This window comes from Heliangelus exortis, chromosome 13, assembly GCF_036169615.1.
Source record: "Heliangelus exortis chromosome 13, bHelExo1.hap1, whole genome shotgun sequence".
NCBI lineage: Eukaryota > Metazoa > Chordata > Aves > Apodiformes > Trochilidae > Heliangelus > Heliangelus exortis.
In genome coordinates this window covers 15,264,741-15,289,975 of record NC_092434.1, presented here as the reverse complement: position 1 = coordinate 15,289,975, position 25,235 = coordinate 15,264,741, and the positions used below count along the sequence as shown (strand labels likewise).

Below are 25,235 nucleotides of genomic sequence, written 5' to 3'. Positions count from 1 at the left end.
TGGAAGTGAGCTTGGCTGTAAAAGAAACTGCTAGCACTAAAAATGTTCATTAGAGAAATGCAGAGGGTAATTTATTGGCTATTTTATGTATAGGTAGGATCATAATTTGATTTAAGCTTTAAAAAGCTGTAATTATCTTTAAATAGCAGAGCTTTGTGCTAAGGGCTTTTGGTATGAAAAAGGGTACCTGCTATGCTATTTCCTCCTCCATAGAACTATTGACTACTTTCCCCACAGAACAGAAGTTTTGCCATGGTTATAAAATGAAAATCCAGCAGGCTGGTGGAACTGCTCTTGCACCAAGCTACAACTATTAAATCCTCAGGTCAAACAGCTTTTACCATGGTTGTGCTTGCTGAAGCTCAAGTTTCTACTGGGATCTTATTTTTTGGCACAGTATAAATAGCAATTACCTGCTCCTATCTAGAAGCATTATACATTTGAGAAATTGAGGATCTGAAACTAAGTTTTTCTTTTGCCTAGAACTAGGGCGAGCAACCCTAAAATAATTTTAAAAATTGTTACGTTTTTATCACCAGAAGTCTGACTGGGAACAGAGATTTCTAGGACAAAAAAGCCCAAAAGAAAATAAAAAAACCACATTTTGAAATATGTATTAATGCCACACCCTGAATTATGGTAATCTGGAGTGTTTGCTATGAGGAAGAGTACAGCTCACAAATGCATCATTTCTTTGTCTCTTAGTTACAAATACATAGTAATTTAACCTGACATATAGTAACAGTAATTTAGATAGCAATATGTTAAATTACTTTCACTTTGCAAACATGGATAATTTCATACATGTTAAGTATCTCTCTGAGCATAATTCATAATGTTCATGTTAAAGAGCCAAGGAAAAAGATATTTAGTTAATTACTCTTGCCAATGACAGTGTTTAAACATATATGTAACATGTAAAAGGTAATAACAGTTATTTAATGCACCTCTTTTTTTAGGCAGTAAAGTGGAACCAATGTGATATGGAATGGGAACCCATATAACAAACCTTTCCAACACTGCATTTATAAAAGTAGTTCCTTTAAAAATCCCAGTTACAGAATTCTCTATCAAATTTGGAGTTGATTTGTGGTTGAGTCAGCACTAATAATTTCTATCTATGTGAATTCTAAACTTTCCAGAGCCAGGAGAGACCTAAACACCAGGTTTTTATTAATCACACATTTCAAGGGACTTGTTAAAATAGTGAGATTTTCTTGTGGAAAGGAAAACTATGCCAAAGCTGTATTTTCTTTTGTTTCTGAATTGGGTATGTGGTGTTTTAATTTCTACTCATCTTATTGAGGAAACTGAAATTCAAACTTGTCTTTGCTTATTTTGCTTCAGACTTGTTAAAATGTTTTAACTCATTCTGGTTAAATTGTAATACTGTGTTTAGAGACAGGTTTAATGCATTGTTACAGTAAGCATTTTACATTGTACTTTAACATAATTAAGATTTGGATTATTATTATTGCATGCGGTTATGTAAAGGGAGCAAATCAAGGGATCTCTCTTAATGTCTTGGGAAAGCTCAGAAGTTTGAATTTTTACTCACTTTCAGAACAAAAACATCTGTGTAAATGTTGTACTGGGCACTCTGTTTACTTGGAGGACTCGGTGCCCAGTGGAAAGGCTCAGCTGTTTTGTCTGGCCAACAGTCCCTCCTTTAATTGCCTTTTATTTCCTTGGTTTGAGATGTGATTTGAGAGAGGAAGGGAAGACACTTTCATGAAATAATTCATCTGATCTGACCTAATTTTTGCTATTTACTCTTTATGCCTGTGTAATGTGACAGTTGGATGCTACGGTCATTTCGTGAATCATAGAAGCCACATGATATGTGATAGATATTTGGGGTTTGAATTCCAAAAATGAGTCATAGTGCTGCTTGCCTGATGTTTGGAAAGCTGTAAGACTGACAGGCAAAGCCATGCCAGAGCAAAACAATTCAACAATGGTCTGCATTAGCTGCCTGTTAGATAAAGAATGAGTCACTTGGAACAGATTGTTTTGGTCTTTGCATAGTTCCTTGACCAGCAGTATCTGAATATGAAATTCTTCTGGTTTATTTGGATTATAGAGAATACTGAATTGATTTGCTGATTTAGGAATAGATTTTAAATGTTCCTTGTTGAATCAAACCTCGTGTGATTACCAGTTTACACAAGCAAAAGCAAGGTGCAGGTCTGTCAACCAAGGCCAACAGGTGAGCAAGAGGTGATGAGTATGCAGTGAACACTGTGAAACTGGAAAGTTTTTTTTACTGCTGTGAGAATGTGTCTTTTCTATTTGAAGGCACTGAGCTGAGGTGAACATTTTAGCACTCTGCTGACTATTCTGTCAAAAATAAGGACTGTTTTTGGCAAATTTGTTAGGCTTGGCCAATGGGGCCAGGTCTGCAGCTTGTTGGAGAAAGGGTCCAGTGCTGGCTTTCTTTGAGGCTGATCTGTTCGTACTGTGGCTTGAGAAGGAGCTGCTCCTTGCCATTAGGGATCCCTGGCCTGCCACTGACAGGGTCAAGAGGAATACAGGAAGAACACAGCAATTTACAATCTTACTTGGTTCTTCCAACCAGATGTTTTTAATCCCAGTTTCTACATTTTGATAAAGATTAAGTCCAACTTAAAACCCAAAGCATCATTATCAGAGTGTCACATAGATGGGAACTAGAAGGAAATTCACAGAAGGAATTATTGTACATTATTGTAAGATTACCCAGTTGCCCTTGACTTTGTGTTATGAAAAGGTGGTGAGTTACACTATGCTGCACACTAACACCCTCTTCACATCTTCTTGCTGAAAACTGAACTCTGGCTGAGATGGCTGGACTTTACACCATCAGCAGATAGAAATAACTGTTACATTGGTGTTTTGTGAGAGAGACTTTGTCAGTTCTGCTCCCTTTTGAATTTCTGCTCCAGTATCTGGCCAGGAGGAATGAACAGGTGTGTTGAAAGAACTCATCAGCCTCAGATGCTTGTGTATACTCCTGCATGGTAGGAGATGTTATTTGATTTGAGCACATGCACTGTGAACATCCATGGGCCCAGATTTTCAACAGCTTTGGGAGAACATTCAGGGCAACCGTGGATAAATGATTTCAAATTGGGCATTGATTTATGGCAGGGAAAAAGGAGCTCTAGTGTCTCTCACCATGGAGCTGCCAAGTCCCATGCTCCTAAGGAGATGTTCTTCATTGCTGAGCAGCTGGGTAATGCAGGCCCTGGAACAAGCAGTGGGAGCTACAGCTGTTGCAGCCACCCCATTTTATCAGGAATGTCTCTCCTATTGCATCAAAAATGCCTCTTGTCTTCTGCCTTGGAGCCCTTGCACATGTGGGGCCTGTGCCAGTCACCAGAGATCTTGATGTGTTATTCCAGCAGCTGTCAGTCACATAATAGTTGTGTAATGATTTCAGACTCAACCTGGATTAAACCACTCAGGGTTTAGTCACAAGGTTTTGCTCATGGATTCCCATAATTTTATCTTTACGGACATGGGAAAGGAATGGATCTTCTTTGGACCAGAGCATCATAATGAAAATTACTCTGGAGCTGAAGATCTGTTACAGCAATGTCTCCATGGTGGATGAGGCACTGGAGATAAATGCCACTAAGTTTGGATGAACACTTTTTTTGGAGGGGTCTTTTTAGAAACTGAGACTGGAAATTTTCTAGCAGTCAGATTTGAAGCTTTCTCCCAGAATGGGAGACTCTATGGAATGAAATCAGGAAGGGTAGAGCTCTACTCTCTGCTCCACTGGAAACGATGACATTTGCGTTGCTGAATTACAGTGCTTGTAGTTTTTGCTACAAAAGGCATCCAGAAATATTTTATAGGGAATTACTCTTTCTTTGGCAAGCAATAGACCCACTACTGCAACTATTAAATTGCTAATTTTGTGATTGGCATTACAGATGGATAAATCTTTAGAGATTTTGGGGGTCATATCTGGTTTGCATAACCTTTTAGAATTCTGGAGGTGTCTCCCAGCAACTTAGCCCTTTGGAGCAGCCCTCGTATGACTGCAGAAGGCAGCAGAGTTGACACCAGGGTTAATTTTCGTGCTCCAGTCTGTAGAACTGGACAGAAAATATGAGAACAGTCACTTTTTTTTTTTTTTTTTTTTGTTTTGTTTGTTTTGTTTTTTTTGTGAAGTTTCTGGCATTTCCTTGTTCTGATTTTAGCTAGAACTACAACTGACACAGTCTTTGTCACAGCATCTTGGCATGTGCAATCCCAGTGCAGGGCAGAAACCTGAAATGAAAAACCACCACAATACTTCCTAAAATGATGACTGAAGTTGAAAATTCAACTGTTAAAGAAGCCTGAGAGTAGCTCCAAGAAATGGTGAATTTATGGCATAATCATCTTTCCTATCTGTTTAGATATGGAGGTGGTTTGAATGTAGTCAGCATGGAATCTTAAATGGGAAGTAATCCTTGACCAATGTGATAACCTGTGATGAAATTACTGGCTCGGTAGATAAAGGGAGAGCAGGTCAGAAAGAACTTTGAATTTTTTCCAACAGAAGTCTCACAGAGAAGCTGCTGAAGTGTGGGTGAAGGAAGCAGACAGGTTGACTGAGAACTGGCTGACTGGCCATGCCTAGAGGGTGTGTGGTCAGTGGTGAGAAGCCTTAGCTGGAGGGCATTAACTCCCTGTGTGCCCCAGGTGTAAGCACTGGGTAGAAGACTACTGAACATCTTCAAAAATGATCTGGATGATGGGGCAGAGAGCACAGCCTCAGTAAGTTGGCTGGTGACCCAGAACTGGGAGAAGTGGCTGATACACCAGAGGGTTGTGCTAACCATCCAGAGGGACCTTGACCCCTTGAAGAATGGGATGACAGGAAACGCACAGTTCAGCAAAGGCCAGTTCAGAGTCCTGCACTGAGTGAGGAACAACCCCAAACCACTGCATGGTGTCCAGGCTCAACAGCCTGGAAAGCAGCTTTGTGAAAAAGGATCAAGGGATCCTGAGGGAAACCAAGTTGACCACAAGCCAGCAGTGTACCCTTATGAAAAATAAGGAGAAACCTTATTTAACCATAAAACCAGAATTTCCCTTAGGAGTTGATTAGCACGTTTTGTTATACCCAAACACACAGAAGAAAGGGCAGAAATGTGCTTTGTGACTGATAATAAATTTCTGGAGTTTGATGAATAGGTCTGACATTCCTCCAGTTGAGGCCCCATTGGTAAGCTGTTTATCTCACTTACCTATCTTTGAAGAAGAATATTTCTCCTCTAATTTGGGCAACTCCATCAAATACAATGTCGTGCTTGCAGAGCTCTGGAGTGACAGGTCCAAGGGTTGGACGTGGCCCTGGCCCTGGCCCTGGTCCAGGTTCAACATCAGGTGATACTTCTGTAATAGTGAACAGAGAGACCCTGTCACACTGAAATACTGCCCAGGTAACACAGGGGACATGAGGGATCCAAATTCATAGAAGGAGAAGAATTTGGAGGCAGTGCTTGAAGGGGAAATCTTTAAAATCTTTTGAGCAGACTGGTGGGTGAGTAGAGCTGAGAAGGCTTTAGCTTCCAGACCTGCTCTAATCTGCTGTGTGGCCTCATTCAAGACACTGCCTGAAAGTGTCAATCCATCTTGAGCTCCCTATTTTACTTGAAAGCTATTCAGAAGTTTTTATTACATTACAGAGTTTGTATCACTGGCAATTATTCATTTCAGAATTACATGTAGTTCTGCTGAGAGGGATGTCGAAATGGGTTTCTGCTCTTTCTAGAAGTGCCAATATTTTGGGAGTTACAAAGATGCATTTTGAACCATTTGTATGATCTTTGTGCCCTCATCAATAATCAAAACCTGCTCTTCAGGACATTCACTCTGCCCTCTGGTTCATTTTATTTTGTTTGATCATTTGGCTGCTGTGTTGCCTTATGAGGCATTTACATTTTTGTCTTAGACATGATTTATTCTATGAAACAAATTAAGTGTAGCTGGTTTGAGATAATGGGAGAAATCAAAGAGGTTTCTTAAATATTTGCTTTGTAAAGAAAGCAGTTTGTAATGGGTATAAAGAGGCAAGAAATATAGTTTTGTCTCATGTTTTGATGTGTGCCTCGAGAGAACTGAGTTAAAATTAAAAATACCAAATACATGGGCTGTGCAAGCTTAGAAAATTCACCTAACCTTGCCTGTATCTCAGTTCCCAGTCTTAATTAAAGCAGCCAATCCAGGAAAAAAATGAAAATTCAAATCAGTTTTGTAATAATTTTGGTAGGTCTCTCATGTGGTAATAATTTTGGTATATTTGTACTATAATGTTCAATAAGGTGTTCAATACTGTAGAATATGGTCACTGACAGTTATGAAGATACCTGAGTAAAAAAGTGAAAAGCACAGAAAGAGCAATGGTATAGATTTTCAGCTGCTTAATTGGCTGTAGTACACATATGCCTCTGTAAGAGGGAAAATACATATGCATAGAAGGAGCTGTAATTGTAATAATTCCTATGCATTTCACTAAGAGTATCTGTGGAGAAAATAATAAATTTTAAATATGTATTGACATAAAAATATTTAAACCCAGTTTACGTCCAGGAGCTTGCCAAATACATTTACATGGAAGCATCAGCTCCTGTGCACTATCTGAAAATGTGACTGTGTTGTGAGGGTACAGCTTGAATTGCTGTGGGAAGGCAATGTGAACTGTTTCCCAGGTGGACCAGGGAACAAAGCCCTTCTGTTCTTACAGGGAGCTGGAAATTGGGAAGCTTAGACTGAGGTAGACAAAGACACCCCAAAATGCACATAGCAGTTGTTCCAAGCCAGAGAAGAGCATGACATAGCATTGTCCTAGTAAAGGCATTAGAGATTTTCATCAAAAGCCTTGATTACCAGGGGAGTTCTGGTGCTCCCGTTAGTTCAGTAAATTTAGTGACTCCTCATCCTTAAACTGTTACATTTATTTGAAGTAGGAGAAGGGGAGGTAGGAGGGAAGTAGGGGGAAGACTTTACCATATAGCTCTTGGATCCCTTTAATGTCATCTTGAGAAAGTCGGAAGTTCTTGGTGTAGGTGTAGATTGGGGCCATGAGAGCTCCTGGATCCTCAGAGTGCTCCAATCCCATAGCATGGCCAAATTCATGAGCAGCAACCAAGAAGAGACTGTAACCTGAATAACACAGCAGGATAGAGTTAGCTGCTTGCATCCAAAGAGAAGTGAACCACACAGGTTAGCCATAGTCTTATAATTTTAATCTCCTAGCTGCCCATCAAAAAGGTCTCAATAATAAGCATTGTAATTAGCATTTACAGCCTCCTGTGTTGGGTCTCACACATACAGAAATTACTTTTATTAGAGAAATTCTAAAACCTCTTCTCTGGCAGATGTTTGCTACTGTCTCACATGTAAGTGACTTTGGTCATGGTCTTAATACTTCTGTGAAAAAAGGAAGTGTAGATGATCATGATGATGATGATAATAGCAATGCCCAAGAATAATTAAATTTGCAATCCACACCTTGAAACTTAATTTTTCATCAGTAAATGGCATCCTTGCACCATAAACAGATCTGTATATTTGACGCTCTAAACAGAGCAAAAGAGGGAAAAGATTATCCAATATAATTTTAAATACTGAATACTGTATCTCTCTTTTAAACATGTTTTGCATTTTTGTAAGTATCAGTCACAAATGGATTAATTGTTTACAATTAACATTTGTTCCTAATTTGACCCCTATCAAAGTATAGTTCTTATGTACTAGTGAAATACTATAGTACTTGTGGACTAGCTTTGGAAGGAAAAATTAGTGAGGAGACGAACATTTTTTTTTTTTAATATTGTGGGTTTTTAAAATGTTTTTAGCTTTTATATTTTGCAAAGATACTGAATCACTATGATTTTAGACAATCAGAACAATTCAAGCAGGTGAGTTCTGTGACTAACATTAGTCTCACATTTCAGTGTAGCATTTTTGCTCAGCCTTTGCACTCCTGTAACCAGACAGGAGTGATAAGCATGAGAAAGAAATCATCCTAAGTGTGATGACACCAATGTGGTCACTGTGATTTTGCTCTGACAAATTCTTTTGTTACCTTGATCTGGACAAAAGCCCCATTTGCGGTCATCATCATAGCTGCTGGTAGAAGCACACCAGAGCTTCCCATCACTCCTCCCTGCACTCGTACAGGAGTCATATTTGTTCCCAAGGAAGATGAAAGGGAATACACAAGGAGCTCCCTCTGAATTGCCCCCAACTGTTGACATGGCTGTGGGGAAGGACAGAAATGCACATTGAGTGAGAAAGGGGAGCCCTGTTGTGAGATTAAGCTGAGGCTTTTTCTCCTAAACTGCACAATAAAAACAGAAAGCAAGCAGACAATCTGCAGTTCTTTAAGAACATGAGGAGTAAGATTATAAGTAATATTTGAAAAGAAAATTGACAAAATTGACACAGGAAAAAAAAAAAAAAAGCATTTCCATTGGTGAGAGTAAGAATGAGCCCCGAGGAAGGCAGATCAAACCCCTGCTGCAAATGGTTCAGGAATTTTCAAAAGACTCCAAAACCAGAATATGTGTAGGTCTGAATGTAGCTTCAGGTTGCTACAGGGGCACTCCAGCTGCAGCTTGATGCTGTTAAAAGCCTGAGATTTTAGAACTGCCATAGCTAACTTACACACTCTGAATACTTATGGCTCTACTCTGTATCCTGAAATTGAACACCTGCTAAGCTATAAAAGACTTCAAATTAATTTTTTTTTCCTTTATGTAATAAAACTCAAGTTCAAAAGTATAAAAAGAAAGAAGTCTATTTTCCTGCCTAAACCATTTTGCTTAGTTCATCTTGAAATGCTGGAAAAATGTATTAACTCAAGCTTTACATACTAAACACAATTTTCTTTTTTTTCAAGTGACACTGGGAAGTATTAAGCTAAAATATTATCCATGCTTGCTCCTGTCTTGTAAGACTTCTCATCCAGGGTCATTGACAAATTGTGATCTACCTGTAATTATTCTGCAGCAGTACACATTTAGTCCTGTGGTTCAATAACAGTGCTGTGTCCCTGATTGACTTGGTGTGTTCTGGTTACTTCCTTGGCCACCTATGCTGGTAGGCTTCCTAGGCCTACCTCCTCTACTTTTGCATGCTCTGGTGGAGGTGTAAAAAAGGAGACTTGTTACTTAAAACACTGACAAATTAGACTGTGTTACACAAACAAAATTCCTTGTACCAGTCTCTGGACAGAATCCGTATTTCTTATCTCTGTCGTAGTCCTCAGTGGTGCCACACCATCGGTATCCATCTGTCCTGCCTTCTGTTGTGCACTGGTCATAGGACTGGCCTTGAAATTTAAAGGGAAATTTGCAGGGCTGCCCATCACCATTGCCACCCATCGTGAAAAGTGCTGTAGAGAAAACACAAACAAGAATGTCACTGCCCAATGCTCAGTGTCAAGGTAGTATCACCACCAGTGGCAATGCTGCAGAGCTCTTGGCAGAGATCAGGCAGCTGCTGTGCCTGGTGCCAGTCACACCCACAGCCTCTCCTTGACACCAATGTTGAAGTGCTTTGGCAAGACTGACAGGGGATGTTGCAGTCTGAGAACTGTATAGAAAGGAGCTGATCTTTAGAAGGGAACTGGGAATGAAGAAAATTCTACCAAGCTTTCTAGAGGTGGTGTGAATTGTCTGAATACTGTATAGCCTGCTTCATAACATACAATTAATGTCTCTGATTGAAAAGAACGTTTAGAAATAGGATGTTGGAAAACTCTCTCATGTTCCTTAGTGCTTCCCTGTTTGAATTACTTTGCATAAAATATCTTAGCTAGAATGGCAAACTTTGTACAGAGCCACAGGCATGCCAGATCAGTTTTTCCTTATGGCCATCTGTGTATATTTTTCAGTGTCTTCAAGATGCTGATATAGAGTGGAGTTAGTCAAATAATACCCTGTAGGCTTTTCCTCTTGGCTTATCTTCTGATTCCTGAGAATCCTTGCAGCTGGGCTCCGGCACTGGAGATAAGCAAGAGAGGACAAATAGGGCTCCTCTGACAAAGCTTTTGTTTTGTTAGTGCTCCTGACTGGAGGCTTTTGGTCTTCTTGGGATTGTTTATACTCAAACAAGACCCCATGGCTCAGTTCTGAGAAGGAGAAATCCCTCTTGTCAAGGAAGGGGAATGGATTAAACTGAGTCAGGAGTTCTGGGATCAGATTTAGGATTTTAATAAACCTGCTGGAATATCTAGAGGAAGACAGAAAAATTTTCTTATGCTGCTATTTAAAAAACATGTATGTCCAGACTGAATTACATGGAAATATCAGTGGCTTGGAGCAGCTGGAATTTTGGGAATCTGCTTGTGTCTTGTCATGGTTGCTGTATCCATGGGAATCCTTAATGGCAGGACTGTGCGAGTGCCATGTGCTGGTGAGAGGAAACTGTGAGGGCAACAAATTGCTCTGAACAGAGGCAAAAAATCCTTCATGCAACTGTGCACTAATTCCCCTTAAGATTTAACAACAGCACCTCAGGATGCAAAAGCCCTGTTTGAGTTCCATGTCAACTAAGCATGACTGGGCCTTTATTAAGGTTTCCAAGGGGATACCTCTTCCACCCTCCTTCCCACGGTTGTAAGCTAAGGTAAAACCCAAAGAGCAGGAGGGAAGGCCTGGCAGGTTGTTTCTAGCTTTGCTGTTATTCCTGTTGACCAAAAAGCCATTGCAGCCTCAATGCCTTTGTGTAGGATGTGAAAGGTTTTGCCTTTGCTTGGTCAAGTGTGCTTCACTTTTCAGAGTAGTAACAAAAACCCAAGACTTCTTCTGGGTGAAGTCTGACTGGGAGGGATTCTGAAAATAGGGGATTGTGACACAGATGTGATTGTGACACATTTTGTCTTTTCATCTTCAATCAGTATTTGGCCACAGTATCAGGGGCATGAACCAGTAAGTTACTGAGATAAGTTCCAGTCACACTGAAGAGAGGACCTGGAGCTTTTCATATCTGGCTCACATGCATGAGTTCACTGAACTTCTGATCTGGCCAAGCTGTCATCTGTATCCTTCTGCATCCTGAACATCCTGAAGCAGCCACACAGGGGTGCTACCTCTAGACAAAAGGTGCTCATCAAGATAACTGCAACACACACTGTGCACGCCCAAAAGAGCAAGCTCAAATGTTTGTGTTTGTCTTGGACAATGTAATAAATTAGGAAATGTGCATTAGCTAGGACTGTGGCTATTGTGATTGGAGAAAGACTTTTTCTTTTTCTTTTTTTTTTCTTTTTTTTTTTTTTTTAATAAAGAAATAGTACAATTGGAAGGCCAAATTAAACTGAGTTGTTTAGATGACTCATTGACCACATGAGCTACTTCCAGCTCCAGGTCTGGCAAACTTTGTATTTTAATAGCCTTCTTTTATTGGTTAAATGTGGCTAAGTTACAAAAACCTTATGGAAAGTTAGTCTCCTACTGCTTTGCATGCAGTCTTTGTGAGTCACAGTCAAAACGCAGTTTTTCATTTAGCTTGAGGTATCATTATGTGATGGTAACAACAGTTTATTAAAGTTTTCAAATCCTCCTTAACTAGAAAATTCTTTAATATATACGAAAGTTAAAGACAGAGACTAGGTCAGTTTCTGCCCAGACAAAACAAAAGCTTAATTTAATTTGAAGTGAATCTTAAAGGGCCTGACTTGTGTTCTGCATCATGGTAAGCTCAGCAATTTAAAAATCAGGGAAGATAGGGTGATGTGAGAGCAGATTCCAACTGGGCATTGCTAGTCTGTGAGCAGCACTGGACTGTTAGCTCTTCTCAGAATAATCAGCCAGCTGGGATGTAAGGAAGCCTCAGGCTGGAAGGCTGCTAAAAATCCTGTGGCACAGATCCAAGGTGGAGGTAGCTGCAGCTACATGAGGGTTCTGTCTGGGAGAACAGTTGAGCAGCAGCCTACAAAAACTTCAACGAGCATGAAAGAGGTACAGGCAGAGTGCAGGTGTTAGTAACAGATGTCAGAGGGCCAGAGGAGCCTAAATGTCCTGTAGTTTCAGTGCAATTTGGTAAAGACAGAGATTCAAGATCCCTCGATCCCATATGGCAAAGGAGAGGTTGATCACACCTGCCTAAGATTTGGGTGGTAGGTGGTAACTTTCTGCTTTGACAAATGATAGTTGAATCAGTCTACAAAATTAAGGTACAGATCTGGGTTTAACTTCAGAAAAGCCTGGGGCAGTACCATAGCTTGAAATATGTTTCCAAATATGCAGTGTGGCAAGAAGAATTGAAAGTAGCTGCAGTGAATCAAAAGGGAGTGAGAAACAAACACTGACAACTGGGAATGCCACCCCCAACACAGGCTCTATGATGTAAATCCTTCCCTGTCTGAATTTATTTAACTGGATTTTAACAAATGGTGTCTCAGAATACTGAGTGAACAATGCTGCTCTGGATTTAATCAGAAACATCTGTGCATGACTGTTCAAGGATCTTGTGAAACAATTACATCAGAAACAAAAGGCTGAAACCCTTCTGTTCCATTTCAGGAACTTTGACACAAGTGTTTCCAGGATCATCAGCTTCCAGAACCAACTCTCCCTGAGAATGCTTCACTGCTTGTGTTTTCAGTCCTGTAGGACTGGGATTTTTCAAAGGTATCAGTCTGGGTATGTGGATTTCAGCTGCCTGAAATCTGGGCTTCATTCTGACTATATCCAAGCATTTGCAGTATTTTAAAGAAATAAGGCAAATTTTACTCTTTTCCAGCTGGAAGGATTAACCTGAGTGAGAAGAGATGTGGGGAAAAGTGGAGAGTAAGGGAGCTGACAAAATTTTAGGCAAAAATGGTTGTGCAGGTATTTGTGTGTGTTAGGCTAAAGAAGCTACTTCTCTAAGTCATGGAGCTAATGACAACTTTTTTTTTTTTTTTAATTGAAGTCTGCTAAAAGTTCACAGTTCTGTGTGTTGATCCCCTATTGTTATGTACAAGCTGTCACCCTGGTAGATTGCAGCTCTAGATGTGATCTATAGTGGGCAACTAAAGCTTTGGAAATTAAAGTGTAATTTTTTGTCACATTAAGGCTAGAAGACTGGTGTGTTCTACAACAGATTTTGCAAACCACTGGCATCCTGATACAGAAAACATGTCATCTCATATTGGAAACTATATGGCCTTGTGAATGAACTTGAGAAATCCCAAAAACTTTTCAAGCAGGAATCCATTTAGTGCTTGGCTACAATAGGATACCAGAGAAGTTTTGAAGACAGGGTATCCCAACTTTTTCTACACCGGAATTTCTTAATGACACACATGTAATTCACACTTTTGGTTTTGCACCACTTGTTGGGGCTTGCCTAGGATGTCTCAGGCTGTGCTTGTGCATTCTTGGTCTGGCAGTCCCCTAACATGTTCTTGGTTTGTTAGCTTTGCATCAGAGGCATCACTGATTTTCTTTCAGCAATCTGCATTCCCTTTCCTTGTACTGACTGTGTGTAGCCCTGATATTATAAATAACTTCAGTACTGTTGTTCCCAGCAGGATTAGCATGTGTCCAACAAAAACTTCACTATTTTCTTATCTTCCATAACTTTCTTAATATTTGTTACGCCACAGCAGCAACAGGCAGAAGTTTTAGTGACCTTGTAGGTCCATGGCTCAGGACATAGGGTAACAGGAGTGATGAAACACTCCCTGCTGACAAAAACTTCTAGCAATCAGTTATGTACAAACAGAAAAAAGTGAATATGGGATATTGTAGTACTGGGAATGCCCATGCATATAGGTGCCAGCACTGGAGCTGGCAAACAGGAGATGAATCAGGCTCCTCACCTTCTTTTCTCACTGCTGATAAATTAGCACAGTAGTCTACAGCAAATTATACTTAATTGCTTCTCTAAAGGTTTCCTGCTGTGATATACAGGAGATCAAATAAACACTCATATAATAATAAATTGTCTGAAATCTTATATCCAGTAGGCTCATTAAAATTTCTAAGCATATGAATACATGTTCCTGATGTTTAACAGGAAACATATTGTCATAATTTAATTTGAAAGATGTTAATAATACTGTGTATATATTTTTAAAAGTTACAGCTACATGAAAGGATTATACATATCGTTTAATTTGTAAGGGAGTGTTTCCAAATATGAAATAAATTGCTTGTGAATCAGAGGAATCTGTTCACATTCCAAAAACATAGAAATTTAGTATGATCCTAGCTTTTCTAGACCCTCTAGCAGTTGTGTACAGGTACTGATACAGATTTGTGAAATACCATGTCAGTCCTGTACCTGAAGTGTGCTGCTAGAACTGCTTCATGAGCAAGAGTCATCTGACCGGTGTTAAAAATAAAAACCTAAATTCTAAAAATTAGTGCTCTCCTAGCTATCAATTTACAGTGCACCAGTGTATAACTGTATCAGTATAGATATTATAATTTGGTCATTTTTACTTTGAAAAGCAATATGAGGTCATTTAAAGGGTGATTTGTGACAATAGTTGTGTCAAGTTGCCCTAAAAGGCCTCTCAGATTCAGAGGATTTGGGCCACCAGCTGATAACATTGATCTGTAAAGTTCAGGAGCTTTGGCTTAATGGGCTTCATCCTTAACTGGTTTTTGCCCATCCCTGCTCTTGAAGGAGATGCAGTTGAAACTGTGAGTGGAATGGCCTGCAATTTAGGGAGTTTTCTGTCATTTAGTGTGCTTCATCTCCTAGTATGGCCCTATCCATACTCTAAAAGATGAATGACTTTCCTAGGTCATGAAAATAAACCTGTACTGTTTTTCCTATATCCCTGGGGCTGACATTGCTTCTGACATATCTTCAGTATGTCCTTGTTTTTGGAGAAATGCCTCCACCTGGGTCACCATCAGTTGCAAACTCTCCTATGCTAAGGGAGCATTTAGGGAGCTTTTTTCTGCTTAGAGATTGAGGAGACACCAGAGAGCAGTAAATCTAAATCTGCCAGAAAGGAAATAGATGTACAAGGATGGGTATATGGAGAAAATAGGCAGGGCACATACTACCAGGAAAAAAACAGTAGAACAAAAGTGTTCTACTTACATTCGTGGGGACAAAAGCCATATTTGCCATCTGCATCAAAGTCTTTGGTTGTGGAACACCAGAGGAATCCATCACTGCGTCCTGCATCTGTGCAGCTGTTGTATTCCTTGCCATTGAACCAGAAGGGAAATTTGCAGTATTCACCATCTGCATTTCCATACTTCACTCTAACCACTATAAAGAGAACAAATGCAGTGGTGAAATTAGTCACCAAGTGATTTAAAAAAAAAAAAAAAAAAAAAAAAGCAGTTTCTGGACTTCTTTTCCTGGAGGGCATTGGTATAGAAATGCAGTCTGAGTTTCCACTTTGAAATACAATATGTTGCTGGTCTCTGTATTGGCAAAATTACCATAGCTGAAATAATAACTGGTAATTTTGAAAGGATTGCGTGGATATTACTCATGGCAAAGTGTTAGAATGAACAGACCTTAGAATTAGCCCAGAAAAAGTATATATGTTTTTGTTACTATGGCAATGGAAGTTTCTAAATGTGCTGTTAATAACACAAAGTTTCTTTCGTAATGTTCAGTATAGTTTGAGAGTTTCTGGGCAGGAGTTGAGCATGAGCTGAGCATGCCTTGTGCCTCAAACCACTTTGGTTATTTCTAATTGGACTTGAATGAGATCTGCTCTGGTAACACAGACACACCCAGGTTCTGGGTTTTACTTTAGTTTGTCACATGTAGTCCTGATACTGCAGTACTTGTGCTGGTGTTCACCTCTGAATACTTCACTTATTTTACTGGCAGTCACTGGCTAGATGCTTGTGCAGTATTTCCACTAGTACAGAAAACATTTTCCTCCTGTACATTGTTAATTTGAGGCAGGGATCTGCTCCAGTTACTGCGTGTACTGCTCAGTGCTTTTGCTAATGTTAAAAGCAAGCCAAATAGAAGGAAGTTGACTATTTTGGTATTAAAGGTCAATTATATTTTCAATGGGAGGACAGCTGAGAAAAATAGGATTTTAAATTACAGGTAAACATGAATTTCAGGTCATATTCAAGTTTTCCAAATTATTTCACAATAGAAGAATTATAATTAAAAATATATTATTGTGTCAAAGTTCAAGCAGAAAAAAAAAGTAAGTCCCAAGCTACTAATACTTGGTCTTGTTTGTTGTATTATTATGAGGTTATGGCAAGCTGCCTGATAAAGATTCTTGGAGATGTTCTTAATCCACTGTTCAGTAATGATTTTGTTTCAGTCCTCAGCATAAGAGATTTATATTCCACTAGTTTTTGACAGATGCTGTAAGTATATAAATCTCTGCTTAGGTGGATGATTGTTTTTATCAACTGCATCCTTATCTTAAGCCATCTTAAAATGATATGTTGGCAGAAAAGCACTGCCCAGTCTGCCTGTTACAAATGAATTTAAAGATGTTGTAATCAGGGTACAGGAGAACTTAGTTATGGCTTTCTGCTTTTCCACAAGTTGTGAAGGTGGTGCAGCATCAGGCCCATTATTTATTCAGTTTTTCAAGAGGCAACAGTAGAGGAAAAGAATTGGGAATCCCAGGTAACATCTGTCTAGGTATTATATCAACATTTTGTAGAGAACAATGTAATTTTTATCTCCTAACATTTACTGACATGTCAATGACAACTTTCAGTGCAGTGCCTGAAAGAGCAGTAAAACATTGCAGCCATTTGTTCTGAAACATCAAAAACTCCAGTACCTTGCCCTTCTCCAAGAGTCCACAGCTCATCATCATCAAAATGGGAGTCTCCTCCAATTCCTGGCCCTGGTGCAAAGGCATGAGCCAGGAGACCATCTTTGCCATCAAATGGATATCCATCCCCGTGCTCTGCAGGAGGAAGCAGACAAAAAAAAAAAAACAAACAAAAAACCAGAGCAGTTTCTACTGACCTCAGCTCTGTCAGAATCTACACATGAATGATGATTTCAGGTCTACTTTCCCATCTGAGACAGCAGATATTTCACTGAGTGAGTTTATTGGTATAGGTTGTGCTGGCAAGGCTGTACCAGAAGCAGCCAGTTCTTACAAAGAACATGAAGTGTCAGTACTGCAGCTGTCACAGTATGTTATTTTATGTTTCATAAGTATTGTGGAAAACAATCAAAGAACAGTGAAATACTGCATAGTAGACTGGTAGAAGCTGTAAAACAAACATTGTAGCTGAGAGGTATTTTCAGATCATTTGTATCAGCTTCCCACACCGAGGTTGGAAAGCAAAAGGCAGATTTCTTTTTGCAGGCTGTGTTTTTCTGCTGCACATCAGGCTGCTGTGCTCTTTTCTTTTGCAAGACTCCAACTGCTTTGAGCAGGAAAGCAAATCAGCTGAGTGTCTAAGCAGTGAGCCTCTGGGAAGCTGTCTGCTGTGCAGTGCTGAGTGCTGTAACTGAGCCTCTTCCATCAACCACCCCAAGACTCAGCAGTGCTGTAGGGCAGCAGCAGGTTAAGTAGCTCTCCTGTTATTGCACTGTAGCCTTTTCTTGGAAGTTCTCTGCCTGTGGGTAAGGCAGGCTGGCAAGGGCATAGCCCTGGTATTCATAGCTTTCTCACCACACTGACCTGTGCATCAAAGCTGGCTGCCAGCAGCTCCAGTTGCATCATTTCAGGCCTTTTGGTCTGATGTCTTGCCATTTAACAGGAGCTGGGAATACACAGCCCTGATTCTCCTACTCTGCTACACTGATTTCATGATGCTGTCACTCTCCTAATACCAGTCCAGTTCATTCATTGCAGTAGGCTGGTGTGTCAGTTGTCATGGAGAAGATTTTGACATGTATTAGGTGTTTTACTCCCATTTATTTCAAAGTGCATCCTTCACTTAAGAGAAAGCTTTAAAATGAAAAACCTTGTGGATTTCCCTGCTCCTGTGAATGTGACATGTAGTAAAGTCATAAGAATGAATTAATGTGGAAGAAGTTCTTCACCCACTGTTTCTGAGCCTGGGTATAAGCAGCAAGAACTAAAACCAGCAGAAACACTTCTGCTTTGTAAGACTACTTTTTTTTTTTTTTTTTTTTTTTTTTTTTTTTTTTTTTTTTGGTGAACTGAGCCAGCCTGGATGAGGATCAGAAGTTTTGAGTTCTGTACAGAATCTCTGAAGCTTTTGAGGTCAACTCTTCAGTAGCTAAAGCAAAGAAAACCAGCTTGAAATGGAGGCTTTTACAAAGAGCTCAGTTATTCTTTGAACAGTTCACTTCACTTCCAAGGTCTACCTCCCAAGTGACTGGCTGCACAAGTATCTTCATTAGTATTAAAAATTCTTTGACTGTCCCTAAGAAGTTAAAATGCCCCAGGTTTACACTGAAAAGCTATAAACATTCTTTCATGGGAAACCAAAGTTAATTACGAAGTCATGTACAACAAAAATTAATCAAGCCACCTATCAGCAGCTGGACTCAAACCATAATTCATCCTACAGTCCATATTTTTAAATTTCTCAAGATCAAGGCATGTATTGAAAGCCTGCATTCTGCTATGCTAGAGTCAAAATTGATTTTAAACTCCATTAGATTAGGACCTCCACCCCTATCACTGGAAAATAGACTTTGGAGCCATAAATAAAGAGTTTGAGGGCATTCTCTTCCATGGTGAGAAGCCAACTCACATCATCTGAAGCTCAGAACCAGTATTTCCTAGTTCTAGTTCTGATTTGTAAATTCAAAATAAAAATGTTGGCCCTAGTGATTCTCTTATGGAAAGATAATATAGTCCAAGGATATTTAAAATATCTTGCTGAAATCTGATCTTAGCCTGTATATGCCAAGTGCAAACTAGGATAAGGTTTGCCAGAAAGGCTCACGGGTACCACTTGTTGATGGTAGGTGATTCCAAATGTAAGAATTAGTGAAAGGAACAAAACCAAACCCATATGTAAAAATAGAAAGATATACCCCATCGGCCAAAATTAATCATAATGTCAGCTTCCCCATCGTTGATTCGGTTAAATCTCAGTGGGGTGACATCACTCCAGACTTGAAAGGCTCGAGCAAAGGCATCATCAACTGTCTCTGGATCCAAATCTGGGGTGTAGCCAATAATCCTGCGAGGTAAAATAAGAGTTAGAGAACACAGAAATCCCCTCCTGTTCTCTGCTGTTTATTGCTCAAAATGCAGAGTGCAGCCAGCAGCAATTCTGGTTAAGGGGTAACACTGCTTCATTGAGATCTAGATACTTTCCATTGATTCAGAAAATGTGTTCAGAAGATGTGTTCAGATGTGGTGCATAGTATTTCTTTTCCTTTAAAATTTGTTGTAGCAGCATCAAGGAAATTATGGAACCAGAGGCTGTAAAGCCTGCATGGCAGGGAGCCTTGTACAAAATACTCAGGGATTTGCATCAGTGCTGAGGTGCTGGCAGGACAATACCTTGTGTTCCTCTACTCCATTACATTTGGGGTTTAAATTTTTATAGACTACCTAGTTTGCAAGTTGTGCTGACACTTTAGACATGGACATACAAGCTCATCTATAAGATTTATAAGATATATATATATATATAGATAAGATTTATTCACCAGAAAAAGAGCTCAGCAATGTTCTGAAAGTGTCAAGTGTGAATTATTTTGCTCTTCAATAACAAGCAAACACCAGCTATTCTCCCTGTCCATTGTCCTTAGCTGTACATTGTTTCATCCCAGTTAAATGCTAATCCTTTACTGGTGTGCCAGTTACATTGGCAGTGGGGTACATGGGGAAACAGGAGGTAACAGCATGCCATAGGCCTGACATGAGAAAGGGACAAACTCTTGTTTTCTTATTATTCATATATTTTAATTGGACTTCTGAGTACTTTATGTTATAGCCAGCCAGGCTCCATGTGAAGGCAAGTTTCCAGTTCTTTGGAGAATGAAGAAGAATGAGAGGAAGCACATCAGCAATGGGGGCTGCTAGAACTGCCACAGGTTTTTGCAGTGTTTTTTAGGCTAGTCACAGAATGAGGGATGGTTTGGGTCATAAGTTGTGAGGAAGCAGCAGACTAAGTCAAAAAGCCAAGATAAACCTGCTCTTTGTTCTCAATGGGGCTAAAAGTTTGCTTCTGGACTACCAAAGATAATGAGACTTTTTATATTACTGACTTCAGTAAGAGGTGTATTGGTTCCTAACTCTTCAGAGGAAGAAATTACAGCATGCTAAAACTGTTGCAATATGTTTCCTTTAAAACATTTTTGCGTATATCTGAAATACTATTGGTTTATTTTAAAATCTATTTAATGATCTCCATTTTTGTCACTGCTGAATGCAGAGCAGTAGATCCTCCTATGTGGCCTCTGTGGTCAGTCAGTGCTGTAGACACTGCTGAGCAGTTGGGCAGGTGAGAAACTCCTGCTCCAGTTCCTGTAGGATGCTTGCAGCAAAAAACAAAACCAAAATCTCTTTAGACTCAACTAGAACTGTGCATTTGAGCTTTAAATGATTATTCATGAAATCTACACTGTGAAATTTCATAGGTGTTTACTAAAGTGTTTATAAAACAAAAGGAGATTCTAAGTTAAGAAATCCTCTCTAGCCCTCTAACCAGCTACTCCACTTCTAAGTATTCTGTTTAAAAGGTTACATAGGAGCAAACCCCAACATCACCAACCCATACCTGTAAGTTATATGATTCTTTTCCCATTTTGGCTTTCTTGGAAAGAAGTTGTAATTGGCTACATCTGGGTTACCACAGCGAGGCTTCTTCATTGTCTCAATAGTATTTTGATCCAAATCTCCTGTTTCAGGCAGCCCAAAAAATTTCTGCATTTTCTTCAAAGTATCTTTCAGGACAAATAAATTGCAGTTGTCTTTTGGACATCCGTAGTATTTGTTAAGATATTGCTTGGAAAAAAGCACAGAACAAAGACTGTAAAATTCATAGAAGAAATAGTTAATCATTGCAAATAAATAGTGTAACTCCATGTTAGCTTCCCATCTGTAATTTGCAAGTTTTCTTTTTGAAATTACTATTATTAGTAACTGAGAGACCAGCAGAATCTCCTTAATTGACATGAACCATCCTTGATCACACAACATTGCTAATTAGCAATAATTTCCACTATTAACTTTCACCTTTACTTAATGAATTGCTTTATTAGTAAGTAGAGCATAGAGCTTTAATGTAGAACTACAAAGTAAAAATGGATTTATCTTTTCTGGTTTCTTTATGATGTATAAATCTGCTTACAGTTTTAGATTTTGTGTATTTATTTTTTTTCTTGTAAGACTCTATGGATTATTGAGAAACTTGCCAAGGTATCAAAGCAAGCACACAAATTAGACCACATTAATTCAGAAGAAAAAAAAAAACCACCATTTTTTATTCAAACCACACAGAACTGTTTGAATGTTGTGTGTATTTGCTTTTGAGTCCAACGTTGCAAAGAGCTGAAGAAGGTGGTCAATATTTACTATTTTTTCCCTTAAATTCAGCAATGACTGGCGGAATTACTGTGTGCTCCTTGGAGTAGGGACCAACCCTGAAAGAATACCTGGTGGTCTCTAGCACATCGTGAAACCTGCCTTAAAAAAATATAATAGTTGTTCCAATAAACCAGAGCAAGAAGAAGCAAATTAAAAACTTCCAGTTAAATCTTCAGCAACTGCATAAAATGCCTTATCAGCTCTGTTCCTAACTGGAGACTGACAACCATGTCATGGGCACACAATGGAGTGCTGGCTACCCAGTGGGCTTTAATTCAGTTTTTGCATCCAGACTGAATTTGAGAAAACCCATAGCTCAGGCTGTTGCCTTGCCTTGAACTGTTGCACCAACAGGCTCAGTCACCCTGATTTATTTACATGCAGCTTTAGATTGTTGAATTTTTATCTTCCTTGAGGATTATGATGATGATAGTTTGAGTACTTCTATAGTAATTACAACAACCAATCATTACCTTGTTATTTTCATTGACAGTTTCTAAGCAGCTTGACTAAACCATCTGAAGTTCTACGCTTTATCCAGTAAAGTGAATCTTATGGTTCTCTTTCACAGAGGTTTCAGAACTCCCCACTCAAGTCTGTAATATTTTATTCCTATCCCTAACAGGAAAGCTCCAGCCCTGAGAAATGGTAAGTGTTCCCAAACTGATGTATAGGCCACCCAAACTGGTGCTTAGCATGGCACAGAGCTGAGAGGTGCCCATGTCAATGGTGTTGTCAGACAGGAAGGCTACAAGTTACTGATCTTTCAGGTAAAATGGTCTGTAGCAGAGGAAGAAGCATCCTTCAGATATTGTATCCAAAATAGTATCTGCAAACCTAAGGTGGGAAAACAGCCTAAACAAGGTCAAGCCATATTTGTCAAATATGTATCAGAAATACCAGGGAAAGTCATTTCTTACTGAGGATTACAAGAAACCTCACAAAATGACTTCACATTTCAGTTATTGTGCCAGAGAGTATTCTCAAGTGAAACCTTACTTGATGTATCTAATTAACTGAGTGAAGTTCACCCAGGAGACTGGTGAAAAGACCACTATGTCAGCAAAGTACAGCAAAGGGTATTTGATTATCTGTAGTTGGTTGAGCCTGGATTTCACCATCCCTCCTCATTAAATGCAGCTGTACCTCCTCTACCCTGCACAGGAGATGGCTCAGAGCTTACTCAGAGGATTTCATCAAGATGTGGCACCATTTCCTTTCAGAAGCTCCTCCATCCACCTTCTGACTAAGCACTAATGCCTGTTCTTTGTGATTTTTGTAACTTCTGTTGTGGTATTTCTCTAGTGGAGACTGTGGCACTGGCAAATGATGGGCAGAGGATGTTTTTACCTTTGCTGTCACCAAGCATCTACCTAATCACAGTTAATGGGCCCTGGTGGCAATGATGAGATGTGCACCAGGCACCTAATCAAACAAATCAGTCTGGAGGATCTGTTTTTATCCCAGGTTTTCATTTTAATGTCCTATGTTATATTTTCTTATGCTTCTGTTTCCCTGCTCCAATGAGGTACCATGGTATTATACAGATTACACAGCAGAAGTAAGTTTACTGATGAAGCAGAAATGCTGCTCTTACTGTTCTAGATTTGGGAGTAAGAAAAAAAAAAACCAAAATAAAACGAGGCATATTAAAGAATTCTATTTGCTAGGATTCTAAATAGAAAGAAAGTCTCTCTTAGTTTTTCCTAAAATGGAGATTTTACTGAAGATGAGAAGTGAACATAACCAGCTGTTCTATGAGAAGAAAATATAGTGTCTATGTAAACCACATCTTGGCCTAGGCTGCAATGTTCAGTTTCCCCAGAGTCAGCAGGGAGCTGTGGGGATCTGGAATTTTGATCCAGGCTGTTAATGGAACAGGGTCCAGCTGCAACACAGCAATTTGTGTTCTGATGCTGAGTGTTGGGGCTGTTCTGATGGAGGGGCTGAGGCAGAGTTAGCATTGCCCAAGAATACTGGGAGAAAGACAAAGAACTGCAGTATGAAGCCAGCTTGCAGCTTTCCTTTAAGGACACAGGATAAATAGGTTGTTCAAAGGAAGGAGAGATGAGGGGAGATATGGATTGCTGTTACTGAATAAAACCTGACTGTGTGCAAGAAAACAGATTATTTAAGAGGGGTTCAATTACTTTCAGATATGTGGGACCCTTGTCTCTCTCATGCACTTCTCCCCCATCCCCTGGCTGCTGTGCTGATAGGGCAAAACTCTGAGTGAATTTGTTTTTCTTTAAAGACTGAGGAGTGTTCTTTTTGGGTCAGTTTGTCTGTTTTTCCTAAGCTTTCCACCACAGCTCCCATCTGGAAATTCTCTCTCTACCCTCCCCCAGACCTTCTTTGGCCTGGCAAGCTTTCTCAAGATTCACACCATCTCCTAAAGTAAAGGGACCAACTTTCAAACCTCTGTGTCCTAAAATAAGAATAATTTGTCTCAATCTTCCTTAAAATGGACTTACTGCTGAAGAAGAGAAATGTCTACAATTTACATGCTAAAATAAGGATAATCTATCTCAATCTCCCCTGAAATGGACTTTCCCATAATGTCATTTTGATGAAGGTCCACAGGGCTAAAATAAGGTTGGAATAAAAAAAACTGTAGTTATAGGTATAATTTGCTAATGTCACAGAAATCCAAACTCCTTTTTTTTTTTTCCCCCCCCATTAAATTTGGAAAAAAAGAATTTCTTTAAGCCTCTGAGATATTTTTTCAAAGTCACAACTAGTCACAATGCTTTCTGAAACTGGAGCCAGCTTTCAATTGTAATCATCCCTTAAAGCTGTGTTTATGCACAGCATGGCAAACTACCTGGAAAATAAACTTAAGAAAGCTGTGATACATGCACTAAGTGAGTCTCGGCAGCCCTCACTTCTACTTGATTTAAGTAAAAAAAATAAGATGTATCTTATTTGCCCTTCTCCCCTCCTACCATTGCAATCTTTCGATTACAGTCACAATGATTTAATGAAATTATTTTGTATGTTCAAACTGAAAAAAAAAAAAGACTCTCTTTCCTGGCTTTAAAAATTTTAAGAGAGGAAACATTACTTGGCTCTGGCTTTAACTTTTGAAAGCTGATACCTTTGCTAGCCAGCTAGCACTTCCAGAGACTCTAGGGAGAGAATGCTACAGTCACTCCTTAGCCTCGGCTGAAACAAGAAAGAAACATCTGCTTATGAAACAACAATATAAATCTGAAGCAAAGATGAAACCAACACTTACCACTGCTAGTTCTTTGTCTGTTTTGGGAGTGCTGTCTCCAGGAAACTTAATGATTGGTGATGGTGCAGCTAAAGATACACTTAAAAGATACACTTGGATTAATAGTACTTTAAAAACGAAGCCACTGACAATGTGAGTCTTCATTCTGCCTAAACTTGTGCTCTCCTCTTTGGAAAAACCTTTTCCCTGACTCTCCTGCCTGTTACTTTAGCTGCACAGTGCAACCAGTTGCTTATCTGCACATCTTAACTCTCTGCCCCGTTTTCTCTTTTGCTTGCTCTAGCAATTCCTTTGTATGTTTAAAACATCCAGATGCGCAGTCTCAGGCTACCACAAGAGGAAGTCTGAAAACTAGTGGAAACATGAGAAAAGGGCAGTTACCAGATGTGATTGCTGTGATTTTAAGGTAGCAACAGGCAGATACTTATTACTGCTGGAAGAGGCCACATTTTCTCCTTATTTGCATATATGAAAGTGTTCAATTTTGCCAGAGAACAGAAAAAAGGACAATCTGATTTCGTCTTGAGGGTGAAGTATCCCACATTTATTAAAAAAAATAATAATAATTAGTGCCTAAACATTATTTTC

General features: G+C 39.4%; 1 protein-coding gene across 1 annotated transcript in view; it reads right to left on the bottom strand.

Annotated features, from left to right (window-relative positions):
* Positions 1-24,965, bottom strand: part of MMP2 (matrix metallopeptidase 2) — a 33,168-nt gene extending 8,203 nt beyond the window's left edge. Inside the window, exons 1-9 of the mRNA XM_071756949.1 lie at positions 24,648-24,965; positions 20,601-20,827; positions 18,904-19,052; positions 16,715-16,843; positions 15,034-15,207; positions 9,206-9,379; positions 8,069-8,242; positions 6,988-7,143; positions 5,226-5,373 (exon numbers count right to left, since the gene is read on the bottom strand). Coding sequence (XP_071613050.1) covers positions 5,226-5,373; positions 6,988-7,143; positions 8,069-8,242; positions 9,206-9,379; positions 15,034-15,207; positions 16,715-16,843; positions 18,904-19,052; positions 20,601-20,827; positions 24,648-24,791 — 1,475 coding nt within the window. The 5' untranslated portion in view covers positions 24,792-24,965. The remainder of the gene's footprint in view (positions 1-5,225; positions 5,374-6,987; positions 7,144-8,068; positions 8,243-9,205; positions 9,380-15,033; positions 15,208-16,714; positions 16,844-18,903; positions 19,053-20,600; positions 20,828-24,647) is intronic.
* Positions 24,966-25,235: the final 270 nt, after the last annotated feature.